This window comes from Diabrotica virgifera, chromosome 3 (genome assembly GCF_917563875.1).
Source record: "Diabrotica virgifera virgifera chromosome 3, PGI_DIABVI_V3a".
NCBI classification, from domain to species: domain Eukaryota; kingdom Metazoa; phylum Arthropoda; class Insecta; order Coleoptera; family Chrysomelidae; genus Diabrotica; species Diabrotica virgifera.
Genome location: NC_065445.1, coordinates 1,873,925 through 1,888,367, shown reverse-complemented (window position 1 = coordinate 1,888,367; position 14,443 = coordinate 1,873,925). Strand labels below are relative to the sequence as shown.

Below are 14,443 nucleotides of genomic sequence, written 5' to 3'. Positions count from 1 at the left end.
TGCTTCGTATATATTCGCACGGTCTCCAATTTATGAGAATTTTGTTCCATCGGTCTTCATTTTGTCTTATATTGTGCCCGGCAAATCTCCATTTCAATTTTGCAACTTCTTGTCTAATATCCCTCACTTTTGTTTTCTCTCTTATCCACTCGTTTCTCTTTTTATTCATTAGTCCTATGTGCAACATTTGTCTTTCCACTATTCTTTGCGTTTTTATGATTTTGTCCATGTTTTCTTTTGTAAACGATCTGGTTTGGGAACCATAAGTGAGATCAGGGAGTACGCATGAATTGAATACCTTATAGTGATGTTGAAAAAGTAACTATTCGTCACAAAGTACTCGTTACTTACGAATACCGAAAGTAACGATTACTATACAGAGAGGTAAATCGTTACTTTGATTACTTTCATTACTCTGATTACTTCGTAACAATCGTATCAGAGCGAGTACCTATTTTGATTTTGAGTATTGCATTTACTCGGTTGATATCGAAGTCGGACCGGTATTTCACGAGTGTTCGGTATCAGTACAGTTAACTAAAATTTTATCTATGAAGAGCAAAGGCTATGAAGAGTTTTACAGGATTACAGGGCGCAGAGAAGTAGCTGAAACAGAGGGAGGTATGCATTTAACAAAGCATGCACCCAAAAACAGATGTCTATACGATTTGTCGAGGTAGATAATTCACAGAATTTCACAGATGTTAGTTCTTTTGAAAATAAAAATGCAACACTTGATTTTAATAATAAATACACACTATTCTTATCAGGCCTAGAAAAAAATTGCTTAGATTGACCGGAAAATATGTAGAAATGATAATATTTCTACACTATGATCATCAACTTTAATTTTACATGTAGGTATGGCATTGTTCTTATTAGACCAGGGCATTTAACACTAAAAACACAGCACAGGAATAAATCTATTTTTCAATATAGTAGGTACCTAGAGACTTGCAACTTTTTGCATTGTATTTAGGATTAGGATGACGTCTGGAAAAAGTCTACAATAGAAAAATGGGTGGAAATGCATTATTACATTTTAAAGTGTATAAAATGCATCGAAAAATGCATAAACATGTTAAAATCAGTATATTAAGGGCCAGATTTTCTTATTTCGGAGTATTTGGGGTCACTAATACGAATTTGCAATCAGAACCGACGTGAAAGTCGATGAAATCGGTGAAGGTCGTTATATCGGATCTTATACTTATACGAAATACTGAAAAATGCGATTTTCGATATGATTACCGGTACTCAAATGCAAAAGTAACAAAAGTAATCAAAGTAACGAATACTTTAAATGATTACTTTATACAAAAGTAACGAATACTCGAAAGTAACTATAATCAACATCACTAAATATCTTGGTCTTCAGGTGTTGTGGATATCTTTTATTTTTCAGAATGTAGCTTAGTTTGCCAAATTCCGCCCATACCGGTCTAACTCGTCTTTCGATCCCTCGTAGCCAATCGTCTGTTTCGTAGCCAATCATATTTCACGAAATTTCAGGGTGTATTCTTACGTATTTTGACCCGCTGAATTCAAATTTCGAAGAATTTGTTATACATAATTTAATTTAAATAAAACATTTTTGCATGCAATTTGTTCCTTTAAAAAAACCTACAAAATTATGTTTGGTAAAACTTGATCCAATAATTAGAACCAGAGATATTGCAAAATTAGGGCAAAAACATTAAATGTTTCACTTGTAACAAAAAATATCCAAAAGATCCGTTATAACTTTGTTATAACTAATATTTCGATTATAATTTAGGTTTACTTTTAAAGCTTTTAGTTTTTACTTTAAGCTGAGCTATTATAAGGTTACTTTACATCCGTGTTACAGGTGAAAAATTGCCCAAGTGCCGGAAGTTTGTAGGTTTTTTAAAGGAAAAAATTGCATGTTGCAAAAATGTGTAATGCACGACATCGACAGCAGAGAATTGTTGGCGCTCCAACATCCGAGCAACCCGATACCCCACTCATTTCCACTTCTCCGAAGCATTCAAAGTATGACGGATGAGAGCGTACTTAAGGGGACTACGGAACGGAGAGTATGAGAATAATCAGTCTTGTGGCGATCAGCTCTGAACTCCCTGGTCAGACAGTGTAGTGAACAGGCCGGCCAACCTGAGTTCTGGAACTCCGTATTGAAGAGATCCGTATCTCGTAATCGAACGGAAGCCGTGTAGCAGTGGCGTGAACAGCTACGGCAGCTCCGATCGCAGTTGAATGGATGTCCGTGTAATTATTAGTATTTTGATTGTTTGTGCCTTACACTGGAGTGAAGTGTAAGGATATTTTCTTTTGACAATAATAAATATAATTTTATTTTTCTTTTGCAGTCACCCATCAAGTGAGTTTTCTCCGTAACGGGACGAAGAGAGAATTACATTTTATTTACTTGAATTATTTACTTTATTTTTAACCTGGGTTTTACTGAGTATGCCATCCTGAAAGAGCTACCCTTAACAAATTATTTATATTTGTTAGTTTAGGAATTATAATAATTTAAAAATCAAGAAACAGCCCTCGCCCCGGACTAAAATAACAGACACAAAATAACTATCAGAATCACTTTAAGACAGGAGTTAAAAAAATATAAATTTCAGTTAAATTTTAGGCCATTTTTATGAGCATCAACAACATACATAAATTTTCAGCACACAAAAAACAGCTAATACCAACACTCTTTAGCTTATATAAATACATGGATTAGGCGTATGTTTATATCATTTTGAGCAGTATAAAAAAATTAAGTACACATTACATATATTTCGATTGTACACCTGTATTAATTTTATAATAACACTTTAGTGGGACATTACAAAGGTACTGGACGATTTTCTTTAGAATTTGCCCAGATTATATTTATTAATAACTTTTAAACCAAATATCACACCGAACTTGTATTGATTGTATTTTAGCGATAATATACCACGAGAAATGTAGAAATATATCAGATATATTTTCACAGTAATTTTTTTTAATACCATCTGTAAATTTTACAAGATGCATATGTTAATGACAGTAACAAAACATTTATGCCTGGTTGCACCAACAAAATTTAAGCTCCAGCTTAGCCCAGCTCAGCTCATAGATAGGGCCGATTTGAGTCTCACTTAGATTGGTCTAGGACTCAATGATGCAAGCTAAAAATTGGTCGAAAACGAATTTGTAAATTAGCAATTTATTGGCAACTGTTAATTTAGGCTATTGATTATGTATTTTAGAAAGAAACTGCAACGTTAACGGGGTTTTATTGTTTCATATAGTCAATGGACCTCTAAATATGAAAAACCCGCGAAGTGATACCATTTAAAGGGGTACTTTTTTGAGGAATGGGTGAATTAGTCCCTAGGCACAAGGCGAATTAGAGTGAGTTCTATGCACTTTTCGTGCAAACACGTGTACAGGACAATATTGTTCTAGGTTAAATTTACTATCGAAGCATCATATTTTAAAGTCAAAAATATTTTTTTTTACAAAAATATATTCAAAAGAAAAGCAAGAAAAAAACACGAAAGATAGCAATTTTGTTTTTATGCCCCATAACTTTTTTCCACGGGGATATAGGTATAGGCGTTGCTTCACAGAGAAAAAACTTCCATCCTTCCTCTTTAAAATGGCGTTTGATAAAAGTCTCTATGATTTACAGTTTCCAAAATATGATTTTTCAAAGTTCGTCACTCACAGCGATTTTGGCCCATTTTTCTTGTTACTTCTCAAACATTGTTATGTAACTTTTTTCTACGTAGCTTTAGGTATATACAATGTAATTAATAGAAAGAAAAGTCAATTGCCTTTAAAATGGTCTATTGTAGAAGGATGTATGACTATTTTTAAGCCAGATATGGTTGCTCAAAGTTTTATACTTTTAATGATTTTTTATATATTTTATGAATATTTTTAAATTTCTCATTATAACTTTTTTATTGTATATTTAGGTATATACATTGTACAATAAAAACTAAAGCTTATTTTGTTTACTTTAAAATGGTGTATTACTAATAATTCTAAGAATATTTTTAAACACGATATGCTTTTTCAAAATGTGACATATACACATGCAATAGGTCCCACCAAGTTGGAACCATATGGAAAACTTTTTTATTATTAACTTTATAAAAAAATATTCTTTATAAAATGCTCTGCATAGTCCAAAACTAAAACCTAAAATTTTATCAATAGTGTACAAGGTATGTAAAAAATATGAATTTCGCTCAAGAGTAAAGTACTTTTATATTTCACAATATCGAAACGTGTTATTAATAAAAGGTATTTGGAATTAAAAATTATGTTATAATATGCAATTATATTCTTCAAATTAAAAAAATTAAAAAATTTAAAATTTTTCTCAAATTACGGATACTCTTGGATATCTTATGGATATCTTGTTTAAAGATAGTCCTAAAATTTTTTACAATACACCGTTTTAAAGTAAAGAAAATAAACTTTTTCTATTCCCCAATGTATATATCTAAATGTGCAAGAAAAAATGAGAAATTATAATTAAAAATATCAGAAATCATTACAAGTGTAAAACCTTGAAAAAGCATAATTTGCTTAAAAAGAGCCGTATAGTCTTATACAATAGACCATTTTGAAGGGAATTGACTTTTCTTTCTACTAAATATACCATTGCATATACCTAGAGATGCGTAGAAAAAAGTTACAGAACAATGTTTGTGAAATAATGGGGAAAATGCTGTGAGTGGCGAACTTAGAAAAATTCTATTTCGGAAACTATAAATCCTAGAGACTTCCGCGAAACTTCATTTTAAAAAGGAAGAATGGAAGTTATTTTTCGCTGAGGCAATGCCTATACCTATATTCCTGTGGAAAAAGTTATGAAACAAAAAACAAAATTGCTTTCTTACGTGTTTTTTCATGCTTTTCTTTTGAATATATTTTTGAAAAAAAAAACATTTTCGTACTTCCGGGCCTAAAGTGACAACTTCACTCCCTTGTGACAGGTACTAAAGTGTCACATTTAATCCCTCCGGGATTAAATATTGACGAAACTCCCGGAACGATTAAATCACAAACAAACGAATTTAAGGGATATTTTATTGAAAAATATAATTAATTAGAATGGTAATTAACGTTAATATTCAAATTAATATTGTGACAGTTCGTCATATTGACCAGTCTTTCCTGGGTTAATGCAGCAGGTAACTGACGAGTAACAGATAGGTCCTTTTCATATTGAACTGGTGTTTGTTTCGAAGATCCTGCGGAAACAGGAAGCGAGAATGAGGACTGTGGCATAACTATAGTGGACGAATCGGCGACTTGACCAAATATTTTATCTGAAATTTTTTGTTTATTTTTAATAGACGATTCAATATATCCCTCGGCCACGTTGGAGGATTTCCATCCTCCATGTCTCTTCAGCACGTCTATTGTTGCTCCCGAATCAGCTAACAAAGACGCAGATGTGCGTCTAAAACAATGTCCCGTATAAGACGTCGCATTTTCTAATTTCAAGAAAGCTGCTATTTGCCGTGGAATTGTACCAAACATGTTTTTTCCTACTACTCGCGTAGTACATTCTTTGTTGATGTATTGAACAAAAAATTTTGAATGAGTTGTCCCTGTCTTTCGCAATGCCACATATTTCCGAAATATCGCCACAAAACTGATGGCACTGTTTTCTGAATTTTTGATCACAAAATTTCGGTCAATTTTATTTTTGGTGTTTCTAATCGCAATTAGGAAGGAATCGCCCAAATCTCTCACATCGTCGATTTCTAAATCAACCAACTCTTTTCCACGACAAGCTCCCGCAACGCCCAAAATAAGTGCAACCTACAAAAAAATTGATTTCTTAAAATTTCTGAATATAAACAAATTTCCAAATTTACCTTAAGCATTAAATATTTATCATCCGGAGCCTCCCGTAAGAACTGATCTACCTGCTCAGACGTGAGAATTCTTGACTTCTTTGGCTTAAATCCCTCATTTCTTCTCTTCAAAAAAGCTAATAATTTTGGAAATTTACTTATATCAATATCTTCTCTAATGTTAATAACCGATTTCAGCATTGAGTAATGTGCCCAGAGAGTTGAGGCACAAACCGCTTTTGATTTATCATCGAAGTAGACTAACAGCGCATTTTCAGTAGGTTGTCTCACATTTTTTAAGCGGCACCACTTTTTAAAAGCATCGTACTGCTGCTCGTATAGTTTTCTAGATTTCGGTGGTAACAATTCTTCACCTACTTCGGCTGCTCTTTTATCAATATCAGATACACCTTCTTCACTCATGATACCAATAATTATCAATAACAATGTTTCTTTACAATGACACTAGTAATGACAATGTTTCTAAATTATAACTGTCACAACGCAATGTTACTATGGTAACTTATTTTAAAGACAGTTTATTAAATGAGTTGAAGAGAGAAAAAACTGATTGAAATTATTGAAATAATTAATAAAATCATACCGGAAGTACGAAAAGTATCGTATATACCTTGCGACTGAAGTACATTTAATCCTTCAGGTAAATTATACATATATACATAAACTTTACCTTCAGGATTAAATGTACTACTTCAGTCCCGCGGTATATAATGTACTATTTTCACTTCAAAATATGATATTTAGATAGTAAATTTAACCTAGAAAAATTTTCCCGTAGACGTGTTTGCACCAAAAGTGCACAGAACTCACCCTAATTCGCCCTGTACCTAGGGACTAATTCACCCCTTTCTCAAAAACGCACCCATTTAAATAGTAGCACTCCCCAGTTTTTTCAAATTTAGAGGTCCATTGATCATATGACACAATAAAATCCCGTTAACGTTGTACTTCCTATTAGCTCTCTTATTTTGAACATAATCAATAGCCTAATTATTGTGAGTTACGAATTAACATACAGGTCCAAGTTTTAAGCCCAGTTGTTTTCTCTTAGCAAATATACATATGTGCCCTCCAAGTTAATCGTCGGTCCAGATGGATTCTCAGGTATCTGGCATCTCTTTCTTGCAAGAACTGATCATTTAATGCCACAGTGGGCCATGTATCTCATCGTAGGGTGTAAGATGACACGGATACATTTCATTTGCTTTACTTGGACAGGTTTTTAACCAAGAGAAAATAACATCAATAACATCCAAGTGAGTCTGCAAGATTTGAGAAGTAATGCCAAGATCTTTGTGAGATGCCATAACAGCGGTATCATCTGCATATACAGAGAGGATCTAAATTATGGAATATTCCTTCATTCTTATTTTTTCGTCAATTAATGTAATTCAAAAATTATTATTTTGGCCACCCTGTATAAATAATGATATTAATGTTTATATTACTTTATAGAGAATTGAAAACCCTTTCAAATGAGATGCCACACGACCCCTATTCCCATTTAAAAAAATCATCGATAACGTCACCACGCTCAGATAGATGACGTCACTAGTATGAAATATATGCCAAAAAATTGTAATTTGAAAATAAAAATCGACCTGTTTCGGGATTTTTCTCTGAAGTCGAAAATGAATTCATTCCATAATTTAGATCCTCTCTATGTTGTAATGGTTGTATTTTTGCTAGTGGGAAGATCAGCTGCGTAAATGATGTAGAGGATCGGACCAAGTACACTCCCTTGAGGCACGCCAAAACTTATTGGGTGTAGAGTTGTGGTTTTGCCACAACACGTATTTGCCACAATACCTTACTCAAAAGTTTCTATTTGAGATAGTATTTGAGGACAAGGAAAATGTTGTTCGGTAAGCTTTTTCTGATTTTGTATCACAGTGCCAAACTTTGTCGAAAGCTTGGGCTATGTCTAAAAAGGTAGTATTATTATTTATCTTCAAAGAATTTATATAATTTTTTATAACTCGGTGGACTGATTCTATGGGACATATTTCACTATAAATCTATACAAAATCTATACAATGAATTAATTGATCCGCTTTAAGAACTGGATCTATTTTCTATACAATTTTTTTTCTAGTAACTTTGCCATAGAAGGAGGTAAGACAATAAATTTGTAAGATGTTTGCTCAGCACTTTTTTCTGGCTTAGGGATTAGTATAATTTGGCCTACCTTTCGCAAAAGGGGAAGGTACCCCGTCCTTAAAACAGCATTGTGTACAGTAAAACAAATTTGTCTGCAACCGTGAGGAGATGACATTCGTTTACGCTGTGCAAGTGACCTTGAGGGTTTTTGTTAACTCTGTTTACCTGTATCTGTCTCAAATACCTCAGTCCCTTATACGAGGGAGCGGAAACTGAAATGATTTTTCGGGAATAAGTGGAAGTGATTGTTTGAGGAACCGGAAGTTGTCTGAATGTCAAGGAGGTGTGGCCTTTTCGAGCATTTATTTTATAGTTGGTTTTCCAACAGTTAAGCAGTTAGTAAGTGAACACCTCTTTTAATTAGTCTACATTTCTTGTGGCACTATATTTATAAACAATTTATTAACATCCCAATTTAAATAAATAATATTAGCATCTGAAAACACTGAATTATTGCTATCCTTTTAGATTAATGTATATTTAGAATTATTTAGACAAACAGTCTTTATATAGGATTTACTCTACGGACAAATTTTACACAGAATCTAGCTAATTCATTAAAAAATTTTGAATTATAAACACAAAACATTTGGGACAGACTCAAAACAATTGAATATAGAGTATTTAACAGATTATATATTTACACATAGCTACAGAAATGTTTAAACATCAAACAGAGCCATAATATTATCGATATCAAAAAACCTATCTAACTGAACATAATTATGAAAAATGAACACTTAGTATAAAACGATTCATCCATAATTTTTTTTTTTTTTGAAAATTCACTAGTTACAAGAAGGTATTTAACAGTGAACCAAAAAGGTCAACTATAGACCAAATACATATGTTAAGAGGTAAAGAGCGAAGATCGGTGGGATATGTGCATTTTATCAATAAAATTCGATATTTTTACGACATTCTAGAAGCCGCTACAGATAAAATGTTTTAACAACCCATTAATCATTCAGAATTAGTCGACGGATATTAGTAGTTAAAATAATTAAGACGATAACTGGACGATAATAATTTAATGAGTGAAATTTTAAGGTTCTACTTTAATTAAAAAAATGCAAGATCATTAGCAGAACCCAATTAAAAATTATTTTGCACATCATATTTGAAACATTATTTGGTTGAAAAATCTCATTTTTGTTGGCAAAAAAATAAATTAATTTGTCTGGACTAATTTACAGTTCTGTTTTTCTTAAAAGGGACATGTTACTATCAACATTCACACAGTGTTGCCAAACTGAAATGTTACTTTGAGTGGAAATTTTCCCAGCGATCTCCGAGGGTACTTTATACATGAAAAAGGTGTTAAATATAAACATACCAAATTTACAACTTGTATATCGATTTCAAACAGGCGTTTGATGGAGTAGATAGACAAAATATATAAAAGCAACTATCTATGTTAGGGATACCCAAGAAGTTAGTTAAACTTATACGAATGACTTTGGAGGGTTCCTAAGCCATGGTGAGAATAGATGGAGATATGGCAGAGGCATTTGATATTGAGAATGGAGTTAGGCAAGGTGATGACATATCAACAACACTTTTTAATCTAACTTTAGAAGCTGCTGTTAGATAATTGGGTATGAACGGCTGTATTAATACATGATATATGCAAATATGCGCATATTCGGATGATGTTGGCATAATAAGCTGCAACAAAAGGGTATTAAGCAAAATTAAACAGGGATACTGTTTCTTTAAAAACATATTTAGAAAAATTGTCATTAAATTAAAAAACATTGGATAGATCGTTTTTATCTTTGCAGTTGTTGTTTTGATTATTATATAAATAAAAAATACCTTTTATTTACTATACAATTATCTACATATATTTCGTATGATGTAACAACACAGTGCCATTTCTCTAGATAATATACATTTAAAAACTATGAAACGATTTAAATATACTCTATAATCAACAATTTTTTTGTCCTTTCCCAAAACACAATTTTTTTTATTAAATAAACCATTGTACTATGAATTTTTATTATTCAAATCCGGAAAGGAAAGAGGAATAAATATTTTATAATATTTAACTTGATATGTGAAAAAATAACATTATTTTGATTATATTTGGCTATAAAAGAATTATTTTGGTGTTTTGTCCTTCGTTCGTGAAATTAAAAAGAAGGGGGGAAAGTACCACTGTTGTTTTTATCGTAGGTTATAAATAGGTATATGGCAATAATAAATAATAATTAACATAAAAAAATATACATTATATAGTTGAAAAAACATATTTTAAGTAACCATTTACAAGAGAGGTTGGTATATAAGAGACATTTTTGTTTACGTGATTACTTTTTATTAATTTTTTTATTATTTTCATTATTTTGGCATATTTTTGGACATGCAGGATTATACAGTGCTAGTCAAAAGTCCGTACCCCCCCTCGTATCTTTTGAACGGTTATACCTATAATAGTGAAATTTGGAGATAGGAAATAAACGGACGTAAGCTTCTTAACTAGTCATGACAGGTGACGTAATAGTGACAGATGACTTTACAGCGCCACTGTGACAGATAATTTTAAATGGGACCTTATGGCAAGTGACACCTCGTTTGAAAGGTATTGAAAATACCTATTCAGTCATACTAATATTGTTCAAATTTAAGCTAATTTTGACGAATTAATGAAATAAATATAAAATTGTAGTTTCATTTAATTAATTCAAAATTCAAAATTCCGCCTATGATTACTTGTCAAAAAGGTTGACGTTGACGTAAAAACTACTAGAGAATCGAAAAGCGTCAACTTTTTTGACAAAAAAACCATAGGCGTACATTTGAATTTTTATTAATTAAATGCGAAGCTACAATATTATATTTATTTAATTTATTCACCAAAATCAAAATCAACTAAAACACAAAAAAATTAGTATGGCTGAGTAGGTATTTTGAATACCTTTCAAACGAGGTATCACTTGCCATAAGGTCCCATTTAAAATTATCGGTCACAGTGGCTCTGTAACGTCATCTGTCACTATTACGTCACCTGTCATAACTAGTTAAGAAGCTTACGTCAGTTAATTTCCTCCATCCAAATTTCACTATTATAGGTAAAACCGTTCAAAAGATAAGAGGGGGGGTACGGACTTTTGACTAGCACTGTATAGTAATGTTTCTGACTGAATTTTGAAGTTTGTTAAAAAGATGGAAAGGGTTTAGAAGGTAGATTCAGAATAATAAATGAAAAATGAAATCAATATAAGTTGCTACAGATTACTTTTTCTGGTCCAGTTACAGGGTGTAACAAAAAGGTAGGTAATACATTAAATAAAATATTCTGGGACCAAAAATAGTTCGACTGAACCTAACAACTGTACACATAAAAAATGACCACTTTGTGAACCCCATAAAAAATTTTAGGGGGTTTTATTCCCTTTAAGGGAATAAAACCCCTCATATGTTTGTGTACGTTCCAATTAACTTATTATTGCGGTACCATTAGTTAAACACAATATTTTTAAAACTTTTTTGCCTCTGAGTACTTTTTCGATATGCCAGTTTTTATCAAGATATTTTGAACATTTGTAAAATCTACCACATATTTGTAAAGGGTTAAGTAAGATTATAGAAACCTGGTAATATTATGAAAATTTACTTATAATTTACTTTTTGTTAGACACTTACAAATTTTGAAACATATTAAAAAAGAAGTCGCATTTCTACAAACTGGCTTATCGAAAAAGTACTAAAAGGCAAAAAAAATTTAAAAACATTGTGTTTAACGAATGGTACCACAATAATAAAATTGCAACGTACACAAACAATTATGAGGGTTTAAGTGAACAAAACCTCCATGAAATTTTTATGGGATGCACAAATTTCACTGTTATTTTTTTTAGATTTTTCTGCTTTAAGAAAGCCGCACGTACATTTTCAATATAAAATCTCTAACAGTTTTCGATGTATTGGAAAAATCTATTTTCATTTTGTAACTTCAAAGGACTGTAACTGTTTTTAAGTGCACATTTGTACTGAGGAAAGTTAGGTTCAATCGAACTATTTTTGGTCCCAGAATGTGATTTAATTTATGACCTACCTTCTTGCTACACCCTGTATATTGGTGCATATTTATATTATACAATCAATGTAAGTTTATTTCTCTTATATAGAAACCTAAGGAATTAAATAAGTCAATAATTATTAAAAAATCACAATTAAACAATCTCAATCTCAACATATAACAGGGCTAAAAATCGCGTTAGAGTCCTTGATCAAAAACACTTTAGTCATTTTGATTTTTACTTGAATAAATAAAGCCAAGCTGCCAGGTATATATACTATATATATAAAAAGTTTCGTCATTATAAAGTTCCGATTCACAAAATATTATATTAAGTGTTCTATTGATACTTTGACACAATTCATTTTTCTAATCTGTCCCGCGTTTACTCACTAATACGTCTTTCTAGTCTAGTTTTCCGTCCGCACTTCAAACGTCAAATGTCAAAAAATTTTGAGATCGGCAAAAATGGAAACAAATACAGAACACTGAATCATATTTTCCCTTTTATTTGAGAACAATATTTTATTTTTTCCTATTTATTTGCTATTAAGACAATTACTTTTATAAATGAATGGAAAAGCAATTATTTAAAAAATGTAACAACCATTTTGGATGATCAATATTGATAAAAATAATCCAAGTATATTAAGAGAAGAACAGAAGCAGGGTAACAAAATAAAATGAGTAAAGAAGTAAAAATAAATTAAGCAAGTAGATAGTTAAAAGACAAAATATATGTTTAGATAATGAAAAACAAAACTAAACTCAAGAAACTGCCGACCCGTATATACATAAATGATGACCTAACGAAACTTGAAAAGAGAAATACAGAAAATTATAATAACTACTAAAGAAGAAAAGAATAACAGGAAAATTGCAAAAATAGTACATCAAAGGTTAATTATTGTTAATGTTATAATGGAAATGGACCGGTGAAAGAGCTGGAAAAAGTAAATTCGAACAATTCAAAAAACTAATAAAGTATAACGGAAATATTTCATAACAACCTGGGTATGGAGGAATTAACCAATTGTGAACACGCTAAACTTAAAATACTTGGGCGCAGACTTACAAAAATTTTTCTATGCAGAAATAAAGATAATGTAATTAAAATAAATAATTATGGGGTATTTATATTTTAATTCGAGATAATTGGTATATTACTGATCCAACTAGTTCTTGCCATCTCAAAAAATCCCGACATCGTAACCAAAAACTAGGCTATTAAACTAGAAACCCCTCATTCCCGTTTACCCGTATTTGCGCCCTAATATTCTGGACACTATTCATTATCTTCTTCTGGTGTCCCACCAGGGTGATCCCTAGCTCCGTTAGCTCTTTAACGGTGAGATTGACGACGGCGTCCATCGTGTTGATGCCGCCTGAATGGAAGTTCTCGAGATAGCGGGTCATCTTTATCGAATTGAGCCATTCTTCGATGCACGTGAAATTCGTGAGATCAGGGGCGTCGGCAGATAGGGGGTTGTTCGATCTGGAAAATAGACATGTTATTGCTTTCGTTCAGTGTAATTTACCTATTTAATAAAATTCGAAAACTAGGGCAGAAACAATATAACAAAAATTTATTAGAGTTAAGTATTACAATTTTAAATTAATTCAGTTCATTTACTGATTACATAAAATAAACTGCCTCAATATTCCTATTTGTTAGTATTATTTTTGGGTAGTTTCGTGATTGGCATCCTTTGGATATGTCACAACCATCTCAGTTTTTGTGATTTTACAATACTTGGTTCTCCATACATCTTCTCTAGTTCCACATTTGGTCTTTTTAACCACATTCTTATTTCATAGCTTTCTTCATATATTTTCCTGAGGACTTTTCTATCCCAAACATGGAGCATGAATTGTTCGGATTTGTACATCATTCATGTTTTTATTCCCATATTTCTTTCAGCAACTTTTCCAAATGTTTGACTAGTGTTCCTCCATATTTTAATATTTCCGCTGTTACTTTATCCTTTCCTGGGCTCTTATTTTTTTTTTTAGTTTCTGTATTATTAGTTTTTTATTAAAAGATATTTCCTAGTTAGTTCTTGATCGATATTTTCCTTCAATTCTTCTTCTTCATACTATGTTGTGGGTATTTCATTACGCAGCTCTTCGAAGGATTCATTCCATTTGTTCAGTATTTCCTCGTCACTTCAGTAATTCGTTTTATTTTTGCTTTTGTATTGTATAGATTTTCTTTGATAATTTTTTTTCTCAATTTTACCCCTTGATATAAGTAGGTATCTAATTTCTCTAGTATTAAAGCTTTCTTCTATGCATTTCAATTTATCTTGATTTTAATTTTATTTTCTTTCATTTAATTCTTTTGGTTCGTTTTCTTTGTTAGTTGTATTATCTCTATCTATTTTTC

At 31.5% G+C, this 14,443-nt stretch overlaps 1 protein-coding gene across 2 annotated transcripts in view; it reads right to left on the bottom strand.

Annotated features, from left to right (window-relative positions):
* Positions 1 to 11,031: 11,031 nt before the first annotated feature.
* The window catches only part of LOC114324427 (ephrin type-B receptor 1-B), a 968,545-nt gene continuing 965,133 nt past the window's right edge, over positions 11,032 to 14,443 (bottom strand). For both annotated transcript variants that reach the window (XM_028272275.2, XM_028272276.2), the window contains one exon: positions 11,032 to 13,552. In XM_028272275.2, the coding sequence (XP_028128076.1) occupies positions 13,285 to 13,552 (268 nt within the window). In that variant the 3' untranslated portion in view covers positions 11,032 to 13,284. The remainder of the gene's footprint in view (positions 13,553 to 14,443) is intronic.